The sequence below is a fragment of the Vespa velutina genome, chromosome 7, assembly GCF_912470025.1.
Source record: "Vespa velutina chromosome 7, iVesVel2.1, whole genome shotgun sequence".
In the NCBI taxonomy this organism is placed as follows: Eukaryota; Metazoa; Arthropoda; class Insecta; order Hymenoptera; family Vespidae; genus Vespa; species Vespa velutina.
This window is the reverse complement of record NC_062194.1, coordinates 869,747-892,675: the sequence shown is the minus strand read 5'-3', so window position 1 is coordinate 892,675 and position 22,929 is coordinate 869,747. Positions and strand designations below refer to the sequence as shown.

At 36.8% G+C, this 22,929-nt stretch overlaps 1 protein-coding gene across 1 annotated transcript; it reads left to right on the top strand.

Moving 5' to 3' along the window:
* The first annotated feature begins 15,167 nt into the window (after nt 1-15,167).
* LOC124950606 (NAD kinase 2, mitochondrial-like) lies at nt 15,168-17,686 on the top strand. The gene is made up of 5 exons (XM_047497564.1): nt 15,168-15,427; nt 15,531-15,878; nt 16,899-16,983; nt 17,109-17,367; nt 17,457-17,686. The coding sequence occupies exons 1-5, from the start codon at nt 15,168-15,170 to the stop codon at nt 17,684-17,686; spliced, it is 1,182 nt and encodes a 393-aa protein (XP_047353520.1).
* Nucleotides 17,687-22,929: the final 5,243 nt, after the last annotated feature.

The window sequence follows — 22,929 nt, the reverse complement described above, 5'->3', positions numbered from 1 at the left end:
GATCCCGCTCGTATGAAGTCGTACATAGTGGTAAAGGGAAAAGAAGGAACAAAAAGAAAAAAAAAAGGTAAAAAGACAAACAAACAAAAAAGAGAAAAGGAAGAAGAAGAAAAAAATGACAGACGCAAAGGTTCATTATTTTTATAAGCGATCGTGCGTATTACCGTGGAAAAGTAAATTATTTCTGTGTCCGTGAAAAAAAAGTGAGATCTCTCGTTGGGGGGGAAAAGGAAAAAAAAAAAAAAAGAAAAAAAAAGGAAAAGAAATAAAAAAGGAAGAAACGAAAAAAAAAATGAACGAGAAAAGAAAAAACTGAGAGCTTTTCAGCCACTTCGACTTGCTTATGAATGAGTCTGGCCAACTGTAGTGAAAGCTGAAAAAGAGAGAGAGAGAGAGAACTCGTTTCATCGACTCGTCTAGCAAGTAGCACGTACCGACGAATGCGTTAATCATTCGCACCACGCTCCGACTGGTGGACAAGAACGGCTTACGGGTCACATTAAGCTCCGTAATTAAATTAAAAAATTTAAATAACACCGTCGTCGGGACGATGAGAGTCTACCTACTTGTCTGAGTCTCTCTCTCTTTCTTTCTTTTTCTCTCTCCCTCCCTCCTTCCTCTCTTGCTCACTCTCTCTCTCTCTCTCTCTCTCTTTTTATTCGTCTGTTTCGAGTCTCCCATTCTTCATCGTTTTTTTCAAAGGAAATGCAACGTTTCGTTAATAGAGAGAGCATTCGAATAGTCGACCGAGCAAAAAAAGGATGTAATCGGTAGACACGAAAAATAAAAGATAGAGAAAAAAGAAAAAGGGGAGAAGACGGGGGTAATCGAGTTTCAAAAAGCAGATACGAGATGTCTCTTCGTATTATTCGGTGTAATCAAGGATAAATGTTAAATTAGTTAAGACATTACTTTCACCGTGCATTTTTCTATTCTTTTTATTTTGCTATCCTGGTCTCTTTCTCCTTTCTATTATTCTCGTTTTACCTCTTTCTTTCGTCAAGCTTGTCTCCCTCCCTCCCTCCCTCTCTCTCTCTCTCTCTCTCTCTTTTTCTGTCTAGAGAAATGTTGATACAGTTCCTTTTAACCCCACCCAACTAACGAACGTTTTTCTCTCACCCTCGGAGTAAAATAAAAGAGGCGTAATGCCTCGCTATTTGCATATTAAATTTGCTCCTTCATCCGTACAGCTCCGTTCAAATTCTTCATCGTTCGTCTCAAGTACAAACTATGAGCGTGTCCACGGAACTCGCTACTGGCCTAGACACTCCCCGTTGGAAAAGTGAAAAGCATAAAATGAAAGAAATAGAACAGAATAAAGAGAGAGAGAGAGAGAGAGAGAGAGAGAAGCAAAAATGCTTTTCTCGACTGTTGCAGTTTCTCGGTTCGTGTGACTGGTACTGGTTTACCAGAAAGAAATGTTTTAAATAAAAGCCACGATGGTGGATTCGGGTTATGGCCAGGCATTGTTTTTCCAGCTCTTTTACCTATCGCGAGTTCGTGGAATTATTTCTTACTGGGTCCGCAAGATGAAATGGAATAAAATAGAAATAAGTATTACTGTCATTTTACGTTCTACCCTTTTATTCGACGAATAAGAATGTTCTCACGCTTGGAGAAGACATTTTTATGGTTATTCTCGATATTATTGTTATTAATATTTCAAAAGAGAAAAAAGAAGAGAGAGAGAGAGAGAAAAAAACGAAAGATCTTTCATACAGAATTATTGTGTACTTGATTCTACAGTTAAATCGTCGATTCGTTGTTGCTTTAAATACTCCCATATATATCGCGCTTTTATTATCCTTTCGTAAAACTTTTTTTTCGCGATACGAAGAATCGAATAATATATCCTCGTTTATTTGGACACAAGTGTAATGTTCCTTCCTTTTATTCGAGTATCGTTCGGTAGTAGTCGAAGCACACTTTAGTCGGACGAAGTGTGCTTCCATAAGCGCAAGTGGCCTTGAGTGGACAATCAGGCGTCATAAACAGATGACAACGGTTAAACCGTATATCGTTGAGTAGCAAATGGAAAGTTGGAAAGAGGGCAAAGAAAAGTAAAGAAAAGTAAAGAAAGAAAGAAAGAAAGAAAGCGAATGAACGAGAGAAAACTTTGCTTTCTCTTGTTGTCTAACGTCGTTGAATCGTCGAAGGCTGCGTGCCGTCGCGTTATATGAGAAGATCACGCGGTAAATTTACACTCTTTCCTTCCTTCCATCTTTCCTTCCATCCTTCCTTTCGTCCTTTCTTTCATTCTTCCGTCCTTGCTTTCTCTGCTCCTCGTCGAAAGCCTTTTACCTCCTCAATGCTAGCGAGAAAACTAAAGAAGATAGGGTGACGGCGTATTACTAGTTGAGACTTCGTCGCATAGAGAGAGTCTCCATGGTGACCCAGGGAAGAGCCATCCTTGGCGCCATAATGAAATCCTGAAAATCCCACGGACATTTCGTAAGAGAGAAGAACGATAGTAAGTATGAGGATAGCCACTATGTGCGTTCGCCCGTTTCCAGCTTGGATTTCCCAGCAGGGTAAAAGTACTTCTGAAACACGAGCGACATTGGTATTTCATTGCTTGAAATCCGAACGAAACGTTTTATCGTCTTAGAGAGTCTAGAATTATGATTGTAAAGAGAAAGAAGAGAAAAAAATAAAGACTCGCCTTTATCTCCTTTGTTCTAAGATATCTACAATAAACTTATCCTCGATTTTTGATCAAGCCAAAACTCTATTCTACCGTTAGGTTTTTACGGATTGAAATAACTAAAGCCCTCCACATCCCCATCCCCCACTCCCCAATCGTCTACATGGGTCGCAATCCAAAAACCGGTAAGAAGCAAGCATCGAACATAAATCTTCAGTCAGGCGTGTGCAACGACCGGCCCTCGTAATCCTGTCGTATGATCCTTGGCAATACCTTGTCCTTAGCAACGACAAGAAAACCTACGGATACGTATGTCTTACAATCTCCTACCGTGCTATGAAATATTATTGCGAGTATTAAATTTTCAGGGATTTTATTCGCTACGTTCATTGATACAATCAAAAACTAAATAGAATATGGTTCGTTTTTACGTGACTTCAAGATATCCTCAATATTTCCACGTTTTATTTCATTTATAATAATATTTCTCGATCGAAATTATTCAACTTTGTTTGATCGCTTACGTTTTAATGCCCATTAACGGCACATCTTTTTATAGGAAAAATGTTAAAGAGAAAATGTCATGCAAACCGAGCGTAAAGCGAACAAATGAAATAGCCTCGGGCGTGTGGTAAATTTCACTCGCGGCATAGAAGGGCAAATATATTGATGTTTGTTCGTACAATTCGAAATCAGCATAGCAAAAAGGCCCACTTCGTGTCCGATTTCGAATGACACGGAATCTCGTGGAAAATTAAATTTTATTTTACGCCAAAAAATCGAATTGAGATTGCGTGGATTTCTATTGGAAAATTGCCAGATCGTATCCAGTTGTATTTATGATAGCGTGTTAACGTTATAGTAGCCTTTTAGCTGTTGGTCGTACGCATCGATCACAAATTTGCGAAATAAACGAGCGAATATCGTTGCTTGTAAGAAAATCGAATGAAATTGGTGTGTATAATGAAATTTTTACAAATCGGACGAACCGAAGGAGGAGGAGAATAAAAATCAATATCGGAATAGAAAATAAATGTCTGTTGTATTTTGAGAATTCCTATCTGAGAGGCTTCCAGTTTTAATTTGAAACTTCTATAGAGTCCAGACGATGGATATCAGCGGATTTGTGGACTTTCCATTTTCAATTCGAATCGATAGTCTAACGAATCTCATCGGGTTCTAGCCGATAGCTGGGAAAAAAGAAAAGAAAAAAAAAAAAAAGAAAAAAAGAAGAAGAAGAAGAAGAGAGCTCGTTATCCCAACGAAAATTAATCATCTTCGTCGCTATACGTGTCCCGTTTGCAGTATCGGATCTTCGAGTAGACTGCACGGGAGAGTATATCGTTCCTGTAACACGTTCGATTTCTAGTCGGATCATTGAAATCATTAGGCCGTCAAACAACACCGACAAGGCATTTGCATTTATTCCTAGACTGCCGTCATGTTTGGGATCGCGAAATCCAATTCGAAGGTCAGAGCCAACCTAGACCTCTATACCAGTGGAAGAGAGTACACTTTCCACTTTCAATCCGTGCGTGGAGATCGATGCTCTAACAAGTCGCCAACGGCGGGTTGGAGTGGACTGTCCTCTCGATAAAATCTGACCAATCTCGACAGGATCCTCCTACCCCTTTTCTCTCTCTTACTCTCTATCTATCTATCTTCTCGATTTTCCACTGGATTCGATACATCGATCACGTGCACGCCTAATAGCAGCACGTGTTGGTGATTACGCTCGAGGGACTGTGGCTAGATCGGGTCTAGGTAATTGCCCGAACACTGCACCCCCACCAACGATGTACGAACCACCCCTTTTCCCTGAAGCTGGTCCACCGATGGCATAAACCAACCCTTCGCATATCCGAATCTCCGCGTGCTGGAGCGTCGATGTTACAGGGCCGGTACCTACACGATTGATTGGTTAACATGCCTGGTTCACCTCCAGTCTGGCCTTGATTATCTATCTCTCCACCCTGTCTGCAGCTTACCCACCTCGTCCTTCGTCTATCTCGTCCTCTTCCTCTTCCCCCTTCTTCCCTTCCCTCTCCTTCTCTACCTTTTTGTCTTTATTCTCTTCTTTTTCCTCTCGTTCGGTCCAACGTCGTATCATTCAAATTACGGGGTCAACCTCCTCTTATTCTCGTCGTTCTTCTTCTCGGAATATTCTTCCTGGCGAAGAGGAGAGGAGACCAGAGGAGAGGCGAGGAGAGGAGAGAAAAGGAAAGGAGTAGAAAAGAGTGGTGAGGAGAGGAAAGGGAGGAAGGAAAATCGCGCATTTTACGTGCAGCCACGTAATTGAGCCACCCTTTCTACTCACCCTCCTCGGCCTTGGCGCCTGGTGAGCCTCGTCGACCAGATAGATCCTCCTTTCTCTCTCTCTCTCCCTCTCGCTCTCTCTCTCTCTCTCTCTCTCTCTCTCTTTTTCTCGTAAGTCCGCTCTCCGCGTTTCAATATTAATTTACGAAATCTCTTCGCTCCCATTATGAAGACCGTCCTTTTTAATGCGGGACGCTTCGCCTCGCTCGTCCGGCGAACTTCAAAGGGAGGCGCACGTCCGAGGGGACAATGGCTGCAATTTGTTTCCGCGTCGACGGTAGCCATCCTATAACTTGTTCCTTCTATCTTCCTTTTTTCCTTCCTCTTTATCTTTCTTTCTTTCTTTCTTTCTTTCTTTCGTTCTTTCCCTTTTTTTTCTTTTTCTTTGGAACGAGTCGCTATTTAATCTTGTAGAAGACTCTCGAGCACGTGGATTTTTTTTCTTCTTTATCGGTAATCCATGATCAACGTGAAATAATCTTCAAATTATTTCCCTTTTCTTTCTCGCATGTCCGTTCCACTCATCTTTCTCTTTTCCTTTTTTCGTTTTTTCTTTCTTGTTTTTCGCAATAGTCCTATTTCCTTGTCGTAAAAAGCGGGAAATGAAAAAAATAATGCTGGATAAACGCTTCAAAAGAAATTTGACGACGAGCGTCTGTTAAATATTTCACGATATTTTCAAAGGCCCCCAGAATTTTAGAATAGCGCCAGTTTATTTCCCTCGAGATTGGCGATTTTCTCTTTCCTTCTTCTCCTCCTTCTTCTTCTTCTTCTTCTTCTTCTTTTTCTCCTCCTTCTCTTCCAACTTCCTCCTCCTCCTCCTCCTCCTACTCCATCCTCTTCTTCGTTTTCCTTCTCTTTCCCTGTCGACCAGTGGAGTTAGCCAAAGCTTATCTTGCCTTCCGCTTGGAAGCCCGGAGATCATACGCTTTGATCGTACTGTTCGATACAATTCACTTTGAAGCTATGCGATGCGTGCTTTCATCGATCACCACGTCGTACTCCCTTCTTGCGAGCGATACCTGCTAGACAAAATACGATTAACGAAGATTAATCACTTCGCGTGAACACGAAATATCAACGTGAACGTCATAAATTGTAAAATGAATCTTAGCGTGTATAATATAAAAAAAAAAAAAAAAAAAAAAAAAAAAAAAGAGAGAGAGGAAAGAATAAGAAAGAAAGAAAGAAAAAAATGTCAATTGTCGTAAATTATTTATAAAAAAGACACGATGCGTGATGATGAGAAAAAGAAAAAGAACTAGAGGGACAAGTGGTCGGAAAAGATGGTAGAAAAAAAATCGAAAGGGTGAGAAACACGAAGTGGCACATGGTACAGCATCCTCGATTCGCCGAAAGAGGTGCAACTTTTCGTCAATCTCCCTCTCTCTCTCTCTCTCTCTGTGTGTGTTTCCCTTCCTCTCCCTCGTTTGCTCTTTCTTTACGGATGCCCTCGCATGCGAGGTGACTCGTTTCTTCTTTTTTCTTCTTCTTCTTCTTTGTTTTTTTTTATGGCAAAAGGACAGAATTTTTTCAGAGAGTTGAATACGCCAGCCAGCAAACCAGCCAGCAAGCCAACGACGACGTAGTAGATGTAGGTGTCTATTAAAGCACAAGAGTGACATAATACTCGCCACTTAAAAAGGGTTGTCGTGTGACCAGACAGGCGGTGGGGTGTCTGGTGTCTCAAGAGCTCCACTCTAGGGGTGCATCATCCACATCCCTTCGAGTCTTTTTACCCTCGCATATTCTGCCAAGACAAATGCGCGAGACTAAGCGTACTTGTACGCAAGCGAAACGTTACCACTCTGTAAGAGGAAGACGAGTACGGCGACGAGCAAGGTATCGACTGGATATCACATTAAATATCGAGTTACAAAACTCCATTATCATCAAGATTAACGTCTATCGAATAATGAATTATTGTAATAACTTTATACTTTATTGTGTATGGTATTGTACGTATGAATGAAAGCATCGCTCGTTCGTTTTATCATAAATCATAACAATTCGAACGATAGAAGGTGGTTGAGAATTGCGGTAAAGGTGAACTAGCTAGTAGTAAAATTTCAAGTAGATGGGGAAATTCGTATCGGATATTCGTCACAACACGGCTAGATCCTTTTCTATACTCACCTTCCGGACGAAAAGGCACCGCTTGCAAAAAGCTATACCTTATGGGTATATATATATATATATATATATATATATATATATATATACGTGTATATTCGAGACGTTTCATTCCAAGGATGAAAAGCATCCGTAGATTACCTTCACAAAATACGTCGGGATTCTACATATTCGTTGAGGAAGCCTGATCCTCATCCAGGGACGTGGAATACAATTTTATGCTTCGTTCTTTTGAAAAAAAAAAAAAGAAAAAGAAAAAAAAAGAAGAGGGAAAAAAAAAGAAAAGGGAGGATAAAAAAGGACAGAATCTTTTTCTATACCTACGGTAGACGTGGAGAAAGAGAGAAAAAGAGATAAAGATGTATAAAGATCGTGCTCGTCCTCTTGTAACGCATGACCCTCCAACGAAGGAACCCGACCCTCCCCCTGTGTTAGGCCAAAGGGTGCGAATATACTACCCTGCTAAATTCACAAATGTATGAGTGGTAGAAAGATAGAGAGAGAGAGAGAGAGAGAGAGAGAGAGAGAAGTAAACGAAATAAAGGGATACGAGATGAACTCGATATGCCAGAGAATTTAGAAATTTATTTTCTATTTACCATACTATATACATATTTTATCGTTTTATATTATTATTATGAATTTTTATATCGTATGACTGATCAATATATCTTATCAATTATCCATTGTTTTATAAATATCAATGGAAGAAGCATGAAAAATTTTTCGGATCGTTCGACTCTTTGTCTTAACGATACAGACGACATTAATTACTGTAATGAGTCACGATGCGACATATTTTTTAAAGGTCTTTCTCTCTCTCTCTCTCTCTCTCTCTCTCTCTCTCTTCGATGGACGGTTTTTAATTAAAGAGACGAGGCGAGAGTGCCATTAGTGCATTCGACGAGAGCCACAGCGATAAACGGCTCGTCGAGAGCGTTTAAGTTCTTTTTAATGATTTATTTCCCTTTCTAATTTGCGACAACGCGCCAGGACTATGGCATTCGGGACTTGCATAGGCGAGCTTTAAATTGCTCACTAAAAAGAGAAAGAGAGAGAGAGAGAGAGAGAGAGAGGAAACTCCAAACGAGTCGATGGAAAAAAGACGGTGAAACGACGAGCGTGAGATTCTTCAATCTGCTTTTTTCCCGTCTTTTTTTATGACCCTAACCATAATTCTGGCCTAATGATTTGACAACGATGGATAACCTAAATTCTAAATCCTAAATTCCAATTCAAAAATGTCCCTTTTACGAAGCTTCGTCGAATGGCTCTTCTGAATAACTGGATCTTCGTTTAAAATGTGAGATAATTACTGCATATACATTAAGAAATTTGAGATAAAAGTATAATAATCAAAGATGTGCGACGATCGTTCGGATAACATCAATCATCTCTACAGAGTAAATCGAAACACGTGCTATCCTTCGAGCCAAGGAAATATTACGTTTTTGGAAAAATCCCAGAGCTCTCAGGGAAAAAATAAAAAACGGTTTAACGAATCGTTGACGAATTTGAATACAGATCGTAAGAATAATTTGGATAGATCATCGAATATTGGATTTAAGCTTGGTATAATATCATTAAATGATATAATATTTCGAGACGAGATCGATCGTTCAAACAGGTACAATCTTAAGAAAATAGATCAATCGGTATTAGGTGCTAACGTAGAACGACAATTGAACAGATCGTCGAAGTCGAAGAAAAATCGATCGAAACGTAAATGGAAAAGGCAATATCGAAATGAAATTCCTGGAATAATTAAAAGGGATGCGGGTAAAATGATCGAAAGGAATAACGAGAACTTCGATAATCATTATCCAATAAATCATTCGTCATTCGGCGTAAGAGGATTCAAAACTAACAGCAAAATTAAACTCTCGAAGGATTGCCCCATTTATTGTTCCTCAATTTTTCCCTCGAACATTCCCAATACTAATTCACAAGTTTATAAGAATCCCGAAGCTTATTTGAACGATCACGTGCCATCATATAAAAAGAATATGACTTCCTGCGAGAATTGCAAGAATTTTAATTATTCCTCGATTATCGAGAAATATCCCGAGACTTATGATTGTACGACTTATGATAATGCCGATCCTTCGTCGAACTTGGAAGCTTGTTGTTGTTCGAAAAAGAATCGGATCTGTTCTCGAGAGTGTACGGCATCGAATGCTAGTCTATTTGTAGAAACCGGTGAGAGCACGATCGAATTTTCTACAAGTTGGTCCTCGAACTTGAATCTACCAAATGTCTGTCCCTGTTCGAACGAATCGTCTATAATCAGAAAACATTCGTCGATGAACGAAGATGTTCAATCGAATGGTGATCCATTCGAGAAGGAGGTACACGCAATGACCGACAAGTGTGGAAGCCGTTGTAAGAGCAGAAAACTCGAGCTCGAACCTTGCTGCAGTCGTTTCACTGCAAAGGAAAAACGTTCTTCCATTGAGAAAGCGACTTGGAGTCAACTCGAAATGGTAGAATCGAAAGCACGAAGGCCGGATTACGATCGGAGAGAGAATATTCGATGGAGAGACGTCGGTACGAGTTCTAACGTTCATTCGGATACTAAGAGAGCACGGTGAGTCGTATCTATCTACTTTTTTACTTTCCTTTTGAAATGAATTATAAAGAAATCTAAAGGAAATAGCTAACGTAAAATTCTCGTAGATTTTAATCGTAAAATTTATTTCATACGTATATTATATTAATGAATAATAATTAAGCAAAAGAGATAGACATAATATCAAAGTAAATTTATATGATATTTTATCGTTTCCTCGTTTTCCTTCAAATATAATCTAATAAATTAAGCAACGAAACCAAAAGATCTATTTTCTTCGGGAAGATGGGTGAAAATGAATCTTCAATGTAATTTGATTTTATCCAAAATCACTTAATAAAATGGTTTATATATCTTTAGGCAATTAATTGGATGTTACACATTTTGATCTTTTATATAATATAATATAATCTCGATTCAAATAGAATCTTTAATATGATTAGAAAATCTTACGGATTATTAATTCGAAATATCCTGTTACATCGTTAACGCTAATTTTTCATATTGTCGTAAAGGTATTGCGAATCACAAATAAGAAATACATCGGGAAAAGACAAGAATCCAAAGAGCAGCCAACGTTCATTGTTCGGGGATTTTGACATTGGAAAAGCTTGGTCTCATATACAGGATAGTTGTAAGAATTTTGTACAATCGGCTATAACGAACATCGGCCAGACGATAAAGGATATGTCCAGAATGAAAGATACGTCTGAGGACAAGGGAAACGAAATTTCGGATTGCTTATTGAGAAACTCGAAAGTATTCTTTGATAAAGAATGTCCAGAATCGTGCGAAGAGGGTGAATAGGGAAAATATGTTAAAAATAAATAAGAAGATGGAGCTTTGATATATTGTATTTTTTCTTTCTTATTTTAAAATATTACAAGATATAAATAGAGGATGTGAGTGAGCGAAGGAAAATAAAAGAGGAAAATAGTTTCCATAACTTGACGATCCAGCTTACGTGGTTCAAAAGCAACGTTACTTCTTTGAAGCAAATGGTGCATTGCAAAGGAAAATAAAACACGGTAGAAGAAACTCTAGAAAAAGAAATCTAACATAGATATAGAGATATGTGGATATATATATATATATGTGTATATATATATATATATATATATGTATATATATATCGAAATATTGAAGGAAAATCTTATTGCATATTTTACATCCAATGTAACAATAAAGGCCACGGCGAAGATGCATCCATAAATTCTACATTTTCGAGCTGGAATAGATGTGCTCCACGAAAGAAAATTTTTGTGTCTGACATAGTCGTATAAAATCTCATTGATCTTTTCTCCGATCTTTCAAACAAAAGAGTGTATCGTGTTATTACTATCAGTCGTATTATGTATCGATAAAATTGAAAACAGCGAAGGAAGGTACATAATCAAAATATCGATTAAATCGAGATAACAATAAGAATGAAGAAACTTCATTGAAATTTTCCAAGCGTCACATTATTTTTTTTTTTTCTTCTTTTGGCCAACAAAATTAAATTTCAAACATGTAGTTCGTTTAAATTGACAATTTTTCAGGTAAACTCGAATCGAAGATCATGACAGTTCCTCCGGCAAAAGTAGAACCTCTTCGAGAGTACGTGTTCTATTACTTTTAATTTAACACGTTCAGTTGGCGTTCACGTAAGCTCACGTTTTATTTCGATTTATCTTTTTCCCCTCTGGTAGAAAGTTCAAACGAGCGAGAGAGAAAAGAATAGCAGAGATGTTGAAAAGATATCAGTAAGTCGAGCTCTTCTCGTTATTCCGTAATTATTATCTTTATGCGGCTTTATATTTCACCTGCGGTTTTTGCTCATTAACGGTTAGTGACGCGTTAAAATATTACGTGTTAAATAGTTTCCTTGGCCTTGCCATTTCGAAAAAGTGCAGGTATTTCTTATATAAAAGAAAAAAGAAAAAAAAAGGGGAAAAAAAAAAAAGAAAAAGAAACTTTATCCAATTAACTTCATTACCGTTCAAGAAGAGAGAGTATGCTAGTAAAAAAAAATCTAACGTAACAGTGCAAATGGTAGGAAAAAAAAAAAAAAAAAAAAAAAAAAAAGAAAAGAAATAAGTTAAGAAATAAAGAATTTCTTTTCTGATCTCTTTCGATAAAATATCTTTTTGCGACTTGATTTTTCGTTCTCTTATAAACTGAAAGGAGAAAAAGATGATGTCACGGGCAGGTATATACACTCTTATATAGATAGATTTTATCAACAATAAGTTATCGTTGAGAATTTCTATTCTTTTCTATCGATGTGTTCCATTGTCCGCAGGAAAATCGGACCCACCAAAGAAACGCTCGGAACGACGTCGATGCAACAAAAGTAAGGCACGTTATATAAAGCCACACTTTATAGCGATTGTTAGGTCCATCCTGATCATTATTCTAGGATTGACCCTGTTATAACAACGAGAGAAGTCGCCGTTACGACGGAACCCAAGTAGGATATAGTGATTCTTACGTTGGAATAATGTTTTCACTTTATTTTTATATGGAGTATACATTATAGTTCTTTTATTTAATCTTTCAGCGAGCTATCGCCTTCCATGATACTATTCATACATGGTAAAGTTTTTTATAGTACGATGAAGCTAAAAAAAAAAAAAAATTAATCTATATATGCATGAATTTTTCTTTGTATAGTCAAGGACGAATCTGTACAAGCATCGATACCAATTAAAAGATATCGTGGTAAGTGTACGAATTGTTGCGGAGGACTTCCAGGCTGTGGTCCAGGATTTGGACAGGGATGTAAAGGAAAATGTTCTTGTATACCGGGTAAACGAATTTTATTGAAAACATTAATCACGAGAGAAAAGTAAAATTTTTTTCTTTATCTTAACAGGAATTCAAATAAACGAGAAGAAGTATTACGACGATAAAGAATTATATTCAAGTGAGCGAAATGATTTTTCTTGAGTTTGAGATCATTCATAATAATTAAAACATTATTTGACAAAGTAATAATCACAAATTAATATCATACATAATAGGTTTCCCAGAGAAAAAATTATTTCCATGCTTTTACGTAACACGTTGCGGAAGCCGTTTACGTGGTGGTGGTTGTAGTAAAGATTCAAGGAAGACCGAAATATCAAGAATTCGTTGCCGATGGAAGAAGAACTCGATCTTCCAGGTGGAAAGTTTACTTCGAAGACCGACGGAAGATCCTCCTTGTCGTGGGTTTCATAGAAGCCTAAGTAGCCTTCGTGGTCAGCCAGCATCGCTGGAGGAAGCTCAGGAAAGTTGTTGGGAAAGCTGTCTCCGTAGCAAGAATTGCGTTGGACGCGCAAGCGTTTCTGCAGAGTGCGTTCCCTCGTCGTACAACTCTAGTAGCGTCGTTCCTGATGTCCCTGAACGTCGTTGGAACTTTCGACGTAAGCAAAACATAATGGCTGCTGGGAGTACGAGCTCCTCTAGGAAGTTTCGACGAATAACAACGGCCACTCCGTTGGTTCCATCAGCCATTTCGATGTGCGTACGAGAAAACGTCGTAGACATTGTTAAAAATAAATATCGTCGATACTATTCGATATGGGAAACGTTGGATCTTACATTCAAATCGAGCTCTCGAAGAAAAATTACGAAAAGTGATATTACAAGGAAAACGAGGTATATTTGATGATAAATTTATTATCCTGGTATGATTATTTTGATCGTAGTTATCATCTATTCGATATTCATCATTTTAATTCGTCAGATATTTTAACACGTACATACTTAAATCCGCTTTTAATCTCGCCCGAGTGATTTCGTTTCGCGACGAAGAAAAGAGAAACAAATTCGTTCTGAAATACATATTTATACATACATATACATATACATATACATATATATATATATATATATATATGTATGTATGATTTCATTTGCTCTGATTGTCTCGATTGACATGCAGAAATTAAAATACGAAAATGACGAATTCGTTTTCCTTCGATCGAGTCGATTGTTAATAGGAAATGGAAAGAAATGTCGATTTCTATGGTAAAATCATAATCAAGGAGTTACCGATTGTAATTTAAATCAACGTTATGAATATTTTGCAGAAAGAACCGTCCGAATCGACGTTCGGTAAATATTTCTGTCATTAGGAAAACTATTTTAAGGAGTTACTGCCAAACGAAAAATCGTTCTCGTCTTTTCCTGAATAATATGAAACGTGCTGGATATATTAAAAGCTACAAAGACAACAATTTTTCAAAGGAAATACTGCTACGTAAGAATTCGTCATCGTCATCGAGTCAGGCATTTAAACTCGAACGAAAAGGGGAACGTCTTAGAGGCGGTGGAAATAAATGTGATTTAGAAGACAAACATAAATTTCACCATCCAATGGAATTCACAGATCAATCCACTGTAGAGAATCTGAACGACATAGAAATGAAGCCTTTGCATAACAATAAAGAGGATAACGTTTCGAATGCAATGTTTTGGGAGAACATGGACGAAGATGAATATTCTTGGTCCCACAATCTGATCAACGAAGACGTGCTTAGATTGCAAGAAGATGAGGAATGCTGCGGTGGTCCAGAACATCGAAACGAAGATAGAAGGATCCGAGGTGGTTGCGGAAGATCGTACAAACCCATACAACATTGGACGATTTTCGGTAGACGGGAGCATCCACGTGGTCCATGTTGCTCACCAGTCCGACCACAAGTTTCCTGTCGGTCGACACCTTGTTCCCCACCACCCTGCCTAAGATCACCACATATATGTACTCCAGTGAGATTTCATAATCGTGCTTCTTGCGGAAGGGTAAATCCTTGCATCGACAGAAAGGGTTGTCCTTGCAACTCCTGCGGTGGACCAGCTTGTTCTGATGAGATTAATCGTTGTTGTAGGATACAACCAAAGGAACTTCCTTGTCAGTGAGTGATATACGTAAATGTATTCGATCGAGATTTGATATATTGTCGAATTTGACTAAGCAATTTCAGAAACAATTCAATTGACAATTAGTTTACTTTATTCTCCTGACGTAATTCGTTTTAATCGAACGTTGTCACAGTTCTCAGAACTTTATAGATCTTTGGATGGAAACGAAATATCTTGATGTTTTTCGTTTTGTTCCTTACATCAGATGCAAGTGCCAGTCTTACCATCTTAAAGGATTTCGATCTTGCGGTGGATGCGGTGGTCAATCCTGCGGAAGGATATACAGTTGCGCCGGTAGCAGTGGTGGTACCTGCTGTTTCCCAAGAAATACCAGAAGACGATTCGGCTCGGAATGCTGCGGTGGCGGGAATCCGAATTGCGGAGGATGCTGCTAAGGATCGCACGAATCCAGAATCCTGCTTCTAAATTCCATAGATTCTCTTAAAGCAAACAAGGAATAAATAATTCTCAGACGTAATCATTATTGTTTTTGATCTTTCGTATATATATTTTTATTTACATAAGATTCTGCGTCGTGAATTTAGCTACTTCTTTTTCATTCGATTAATATTCCATATTTTTTTAACCTAATTTTTAAGCACTTATTATTGAATTATGAAGTTAATGCCACGTTTGCTCTGTCAACCTTTTTGGCCACAACATGTCCTAGGAATAAAAAAGGTAACACTCTGGGATTCTATAAGATCGAAATATCCCAATATCAATGAGATAAGCTTTCGCAATAAACTTAAGACATTGCACTTGGGTACGGATTCAAACTTTTTGAAAAGGGAATATGAAATGCAAATAAATTGTGAAAATAAATTAAACGAGATAATGAAGAAAATGGGGAGTAAATTTCGTATAATAAAGAGGTAAAATTCTTACGTATATCACGATTGTTTCGTCAAAAAAAAAAAAAAAAAAAAAAAAAGAAAAAGAAAAAGAAAAAAGAGAAACAAGAAATTAATCAATTAGTACAGAAGACGGTAAAGACGACGTTGAATGGGCTGATCTAGTGATTTCGATCGGCGGAGACGAAGCTTTCCTATTAGCATCCCAAATGATAAAAAATAATAAGAAAGCCATAATAAATATAAATCCTAAATATCATGCCAATGAGCATATCTTTTCGATGGATCATTGTAACGATATAGAAAATATATTTAAAAAGTTGCAAAAAGGGAGATATAATTTGTTGATGAGAAATCGAATAAGGACCATCATGTACGGGAAGGATATTCATCGTGAACTTTATCAAGCAGACGAGAAGATTCAATCGATGAAGGACATAATGAAGGATAAAGACTGCGAGAAGGATCCCAAGTAAGTAGATTATTCAATGAGACTTTGAACAATAATTTTTTAAATACCGAATAAAAAAGGCCATTACGTTCGTAATTCTCGTTAAGAAGGGAGAAAAAAAAAAAGAAAAGAAAAGCAGAAGAAAGAAGAAAAAAGAAGAAGAAAGGAATTCTTCATAAGTTCATCGTGCAGCTTTTTCCATAGGAACTTTTCTTCGTCGTTTGCTCGTTAAGACGATCTATTTGCTTTTTTCCAAGTTTAAAATAAGCAATAGGTATTCACCGATTCCGTGTTTTCATAAAGCCACCGGTAATGCGTCTTCATTGCTTTCACTGCTCGACCACCAGGCAGTTTCAAGTTATAGTTTATACACATTATAACTTTGGCAGTTATAACTTGCAAATTACAAGGTCTATGTAGTTATGACTTTTACAAAGAGGTCATAACTTTGGAACTATGCGTCACGTAAATTTTATGGCTTGATGCAAGACAGGCAAGAGAGAGAGCGAGAGAGAGAGAGAGAGAGAGAGGAAGAAAAAGAAAGAGATAACTACTGACAATTATTTATATCGTGGGAACTTTATTAAAGTATATACAACGAAGTCCTGCATTTAACCGAGGTGCCAACGGGGAAATTGATGAATAGCTCGTCGTCGATGTAATTCTTTCTCTCTCTCTCTCTCTCTCTCTCTCTCTCTCTCTCTTTTTATTTCTTCCTCTTTTATTTTTATCGAATCGGACGAGCTATTTCAAATTGCTCATTAAATTTCAATTACATATAAGAGCGTATTTACCGAAATCAGTAATACTGATAATTAACGTGTATTGTGCAACGTAACGTTAAATGTCGACTGGCTTTTAATTCCCAATCGGACGATAGACAGAGGAGGAAAAAAACGCAAAGTAAAAACTTTGATCCAAAATAATTAATATTCATGCGCAAGGAGAAACGTATCGGCGTACCGTCGATGTTAAGCTAAAATCAATTATCATTTTATCACAGCGTCGCAATTACCATACTAATGTGTCTCGTTTTTCTAGGACCAATATGAAAAGTACCGAAAGAAAAATAATAAATGTTCAGAAACCTCGTCGAAGAGTGTTGCCGTGGCTGGCATTAAACGAGGTTGAAAAGCTTTCATCTTTTCATTTCTTATCGAGATAATAATGTATTTTCAAGGAATAATTAACGACGTTCGTTAGGTAAAAAAGGATGTCTTTGAAAATTGTCTTTTAGATTTATTTTCATAGGTATACATGGGAGAATATTTATCAACGGGCTCGATCACTTTCACCATTCAAGTCGATGATCAAGATGTCTACAAAATTCAATGTTCCGGAATCTGCGTATGCACTGGTTCAGGATCAAATAATTGGTATCGTTCGATGAATCTTCAAGTACCGGAGACTGTTAAAAGATTAACTAAAATAGCTATGGGAAAAGAGATCGATGAAAATGAGGCTTTAGAAATAATAGAATCTTATCATCGTAGTCTTTTATTTAATCCAGGTATGATTATTAATATTTATGAAGTTGATTGATATTCGAAGAAGAAATATTTTTCCTCGAATTGGCAAATAATTTTTCATTATACATAGAAGACAAAAGAATGTCTTACATGATTCGAGAATTGTATAGAGCAAAGAAATGGCCGATACCGAAATCTTCCCCCGAAAGAGGAATGTGTCGAAAAATCAAGGTCATGTCCCATGGTTTCGACGCTGGTTTAGTTATCGATAGGGGCATTACTCTACCATTCAACGACGGTACTACTGCTATATTCGAAATCCATCCTGAAGACGCTCTTAAAAATTTTGTTCTTCAATAAAGACACTATATTAATCGTTAAAATGAATACGAACTAACATAAATGCTTATTGAAATAATTCAACGATTAATATCATTAAATAATCGAGAAAATATAACGTTCGAGTATACATATATATATATATATATTGAATATATATGTAGATTGATGTTCTTACCTCGAGAGAGTTAATTTGCGAAAAAATTAAAAAGAAAAAGAGCTTTCGTTAACACGACGAACGAGACAAGACAAGGTCGGGAAATTCCTTAAAAAGAAAAGCCAAGAAAACCCGAGATAAGAGTCTTTATTCTCAGAAGAAGAAGCGGCATATAGTTCTCGAAAGTAAAGTGGGCCGAGGGTGAGATTCTCCTCGATTTCTCTTTTCTCCGTTACTGGAACAAGAGAGTATACCCACGTTCAGGCTTCCATTAACTCTGTAATTTTGGTTTCGGTCATGCCACCGACATTCTCGACCTTCGTGCTCGATTTTACACAAGAGCTATATAACATAGGTCTGATATATACATGCACATATACATTTATATATATATATATATATATAGTACGTGTCTATGCAGGGTGAACCGTTTATATAGAATCATTCGATTATCTCATGAGAAAATATTGCTAAAGTATTACGCTGAAAAAAAAAGAAGAAAAATTTAATAACTTTTGAAAATAATTAGATCGACCTATTTTTCATTTTACTTTTTTTTTTTTTTGTCGAGTTCTAATAAAATTATTGTCTTTAAACGTTTCGTCCTACTTTCATTACTTCGAAATACTCTTTCAGATTGACCGTTTTAATTCGATTGCCTCACCCTATATATATATATATATATATATATATATACATATACATATACATATACATATACGATTATAAGTAGAGGTTCTACAAACGAAAGAGAGACATGCACACCGGAAAACAGCTGCTCTCCTCAGTCATCGAGCGAGAGGCGCTAGTGGTCTGATTGCATCGTGTTCCTACTACTTGGAGGGCAAAGTTGTGGGCACTTGAGACCGAGAACGGCAGAGAAGTAAACCCTCACCAGCTAGCCGACATTTTCGGGTCGAGCGCGTAAAACAACCGCAGTAAAAGAGTTTCGCTCGGTTTAGAAACGGGCTTTTGTTGTTTGATAAGGGTGAATGGGGTAAAGAGGGGGAGAGAGAGAGAGAGAGGGAATTGAAGGTAGTTCGAACGTTTTCATATCGAAAGCGTTCAATTTTATCGAGACCGAAACGTCGGCCAATCTCTAGCCTTTCTATGTATGTGTTTGTACGTGCACATAAAGGAAACTCTTTGTCGATTAAGGCTGTTCATCAACCCTGATTTTATAATGGTTTACCCCAGCAATGAATCCAAACGTAATTCTTGACTGATTTTGATTAAAAAGATCTCGCTTTAAAGACGAAAGTTTAAACGAAAAAATGACTATTTCGAATCTTTGAGAAAGTTTTTTTTTTTTCTTTGGAAAAAAATCGTTGTCTTTCTGGGAATAATTTATGCCTAATAATTATAGTATGGAAAATCGAGAGGACAACTATATCATTAGCCTATTCAAATCTTTCGAGAATTGTTCTTGTTCATACATTTTTTACCATGTTGTCATATAAAATCCTCTTATGGTTTAAAAGTAGATTTAAGAAGCGGAAATGATGTAACATTCCATATCCGATCCCATATTGTTCCGCGTACGCGAATACGATTACTTTATATTTTTAGCATTTGAATTATTAAAGTCGAGTCTCATACATTTCTCACTTCCTTCCTTTTTTTTATGTTAAATTAAATTCATACTTTAATCTTCTCATAAGTGGTATATTTCTTATTTCTATAAAATTAATTTCTATTAATATTATAGCCACGAAATGTATAAGATATGGCACTTGTAGCGACCACTGGAGCTACGCTAAATAAAGGTCCACATGCAGCTGAAACAAGCATACTGGGACATGTGCCAAGTTCTCCCTTTGCCACGCGCTGAACGTGGAAAAAAAATATTTGGTTAAATTAGAATCAAGACTTTTTTTTATTTTCTTTTATTTTTTTAAAGTTAAGTTAAATTAAATTCGGAATTTTGTCTTCCTTATGTAATTACATATATTTCTATATAAATATATATATATATATATGTGTGTGTGTGTGTGTGTTTTTCTTTATTCTTATTTCTTTTCCCTGTTATAAAGTCAAGTTCTATCAAAGTTATTAAATTAAAGCTATTTAAAATGAAACGAATAGAAAATTATAATTCTGGGAAATAGTGAAACTTCACTATGTAAAGGTGTACATTTAAATATATTAAATATATGCCATGTTCTTCACTTGCAGCGCTTTATGGAAAATTAAAGATTAAAAACTTTTCATTTTCGATACAATTAATTCAATATAAGTTATAGAATATATTAAGTTACGAATATTTAAAAATTACATTCACAGGAACGTAGATAAATAAGGCATAAGATTTTTTCTTGCTTCTATTAGACATGTATACTTCCATTAATATTTTTAATGTATACAAAAATTTCTGTCGAACATTAATTCGATCGTTAGATTATCTGTGAGAGAATTTTAATCTACACAAGCTAATGCACTTACGCGATAAGCTCATTGTGAGAAAAGCGATGTCCCTATACTACTATAGTTACTCGACTGTTATAATATAAAGTTCCTATATCACATTATTTTAATGTTCTTAAGAAAATATAATACGATAAAGAACGTTTGTAATTTTATAGTAATAAATATTGAAAATACTAGGGGAGGAAATTTTCAACGTCTGTCATAACCAGGGTCAAGATGGGCTTTCCAATCGGATTTATGAAAGAGCTCTCATTAATCCACCCTGAAGACTCAATCTTTAAGAACAATAGCGATTCTAGCTCCTTCTATCCAGACAGCCATCGTCCAGAAGAGACAAATAAACGTACGGCCGAGGAAGAACAACGGATGACGTTGTAGCAATTCCTTTCTATCGCGTAATTGAACGCTCTTTTCGTCGTTTGAACTTTTGGTTGGTAACATTTTGAAGAGGCACTTTCAATATCATGAATTTGTCTCTAAATATATTATTCTTCTCTTCTTATTATCCTTCGACATTCTTCGAAGTAACACGAGATTATATTTCGATTATTCTTTAAATTTAACTTTGAACAAAATTTGTTATATTATTCGTTTCCCAAGGAAAGATATAAATTTGTTAAAGCCGCATTCGAGAATGGCCGCATCGTTATTCGAAGATTTAGTTTCTTGCCGCGACCACTGTAATTGCGGCTTACAAGATTTATTTGCGGATTCGTGGTGAAACGTTAATTCGCCGAGAAGAATCGAGAGATAGAGCACCGACTCTAAGGGAGAAGATCGAGAAGGAGAGACGAAGGGGAATAAGAAAAGTAAAAGGAAAGATGGAAAAGAGGAAATGGGACACCGGTTTGCTTCGTTGAAAACAAAGAAACTGGATAAATGGTGGGAAGGGGCAGGTCGGGCCGAGAGGGTAGGTGGGTGGGTGGTAAAGAAAAGAGTAAGAAAACGAACAAGAAGAAGAAGAAGAAGAATCAAAAGAAGAAAACATAGAAAGGTCGAGCAGGGCTTTCGTTAATATCATTTTTTTTCGGAAGTACAGAAATTCTTCTTCCATTTTTCTCTTTCAAAGAGCCGACAATCTTTTAATTCATCCGCTTTCCCGTGTAATTTCATTCATTCACCTTTGTAAAGGCGTACGTTCTTTGTTCGTCCTACGTTTTCGCTTGGCATTAAAATTATATACGAACTATATGTCGGTTGGTCCGCGTACCGAAAAGTGAAACGAGACGAAACGAAACGAAATACTCGTCGGTTGACGAAAGAGAAAACTGTTGCTTTCTTTCTCTTTGACAATGTACCAAGCGAGTGACACTTTTCTGTCCCACGTTAATCAACGCTCTGTTGTCTTTTTCTTTTCATTTTTCCCTTTAAATTCATTTATATTTATTTAATTTTTTTTTCTTTTTTTTTTTTTTTTTTTTTTTTTTTTTGACGCAAACACTTAAACAATAACTTTGTATCGTCTCTCTATAAACTATATCTATAGGTATATATATATATATATATATATATATATATATATACATATTATTATCGGAGTAAGAGAAAAACGAGAAAAATTTATCGTTCCTTGAGAATGGTAGCAAACGATTCGTAAAAATCGTGTATCACAATTCTTAGACACTCAAAGGATCTTCCACTTCCACCAACTTCTATCTCTCGTGTAGTCGGTGAGAAACGACTACGCTGTATTCTTTATTGCCACTAGAGAGAGAGAAACGTGCGAGCAGATAGTTCCATGGGCTTCATAATTACGCGATAACTTATCGGAATGTTCCCCGGGGTCTCGCAGGTAGGTCCTGAATGGAGACTCCAAGTAGAAGAAGACGAGAAAGAGAGAAAGAAACAGAGAGAGAGAGAGAGAGAGAGAGAATAAGTGAAATAGAAAGGGAAGGCTCGTTTTCCGTTCGCTTCGCCCAATGAATTTTGAGAGAACGAACCACGGAACTAGCAAGAGAAACTCTGCATCTCTTTCCCTCTTTCGTTCTCTTTCTTTCTTGTTATCTCGAGTATAGTCTAACGTTCGACAAATACATAGAAGATCGTAAAGAGAGAGAGAGAGAGAGAGAGAGAGAGAGAGAGAAACGAAAAGAGTGCAGACTCCTTCTTCGTCCCACTCAATCTTTCGCTTCTTCCTTTCTTTTCCAACAACCCTCGATCGTTGATCTTGACAGAGAGGAAGTTCTGATTTTATTGGAATCGAAAGAGCAAGGTCTGGGACATCGTAAGAACCGGAGATTGTCAGGCAAATGAATTTGAAGTATTGCCATTCTACATTTCCACCTGTCCTCGACCGGCGACCAACAAATTACCTGGCATTCTTTTTTGATTTTCCATTATCTTATCTTTCGTTTGCACCCACCCTTCTCGTTCCCTCGTCAAAAATCAATCCCCACGAATGGTACGGATTATCATTCCGTCCTTTCTATATCTTTTTTCCAATTTTTTCTTTTCTCTCGTTCCAAGTGAAAAACGATCGATCTTTAAATATCCCTTCATGGAAATTCATCGAACAGATATGGAATAAAAATCGAATATAAATCACTCGATGATATGGATGATCGTAATAAAAATCATTACGATAATAATGTAATAAAAATCTGAGAAGCGTGAAAAGAGCTCTTTACGCAGGATTCAATGAAATTCTCTAGATATAGTCGATACTCTTAAGAATTTAAAC

Bases quoted from the DNA above. Each gene is read 5' to 3' on its own strand.
- LOC124950606 (XM_047497564.1), top strand. From the start codon at position 15,168: ATGAAGTTAATGCCACGTTTGCTCTGTCAACCTTTTTGGCCACAACAT. The intron at 15,428-15,530 runs GTAAAATTCTTA...TTAATCAATTAG, and splicing joins AAATTTCGTATAATAAAGAG to TACAGAAGACGGTAAAGACG. The intron at 16,984-17,108 runs GTTGAAAAGCTT...TTATTTTCATAG, and splicing joins CGTGGCTGGCATTAAACGAG to GTATACATGGGAGAATATTT.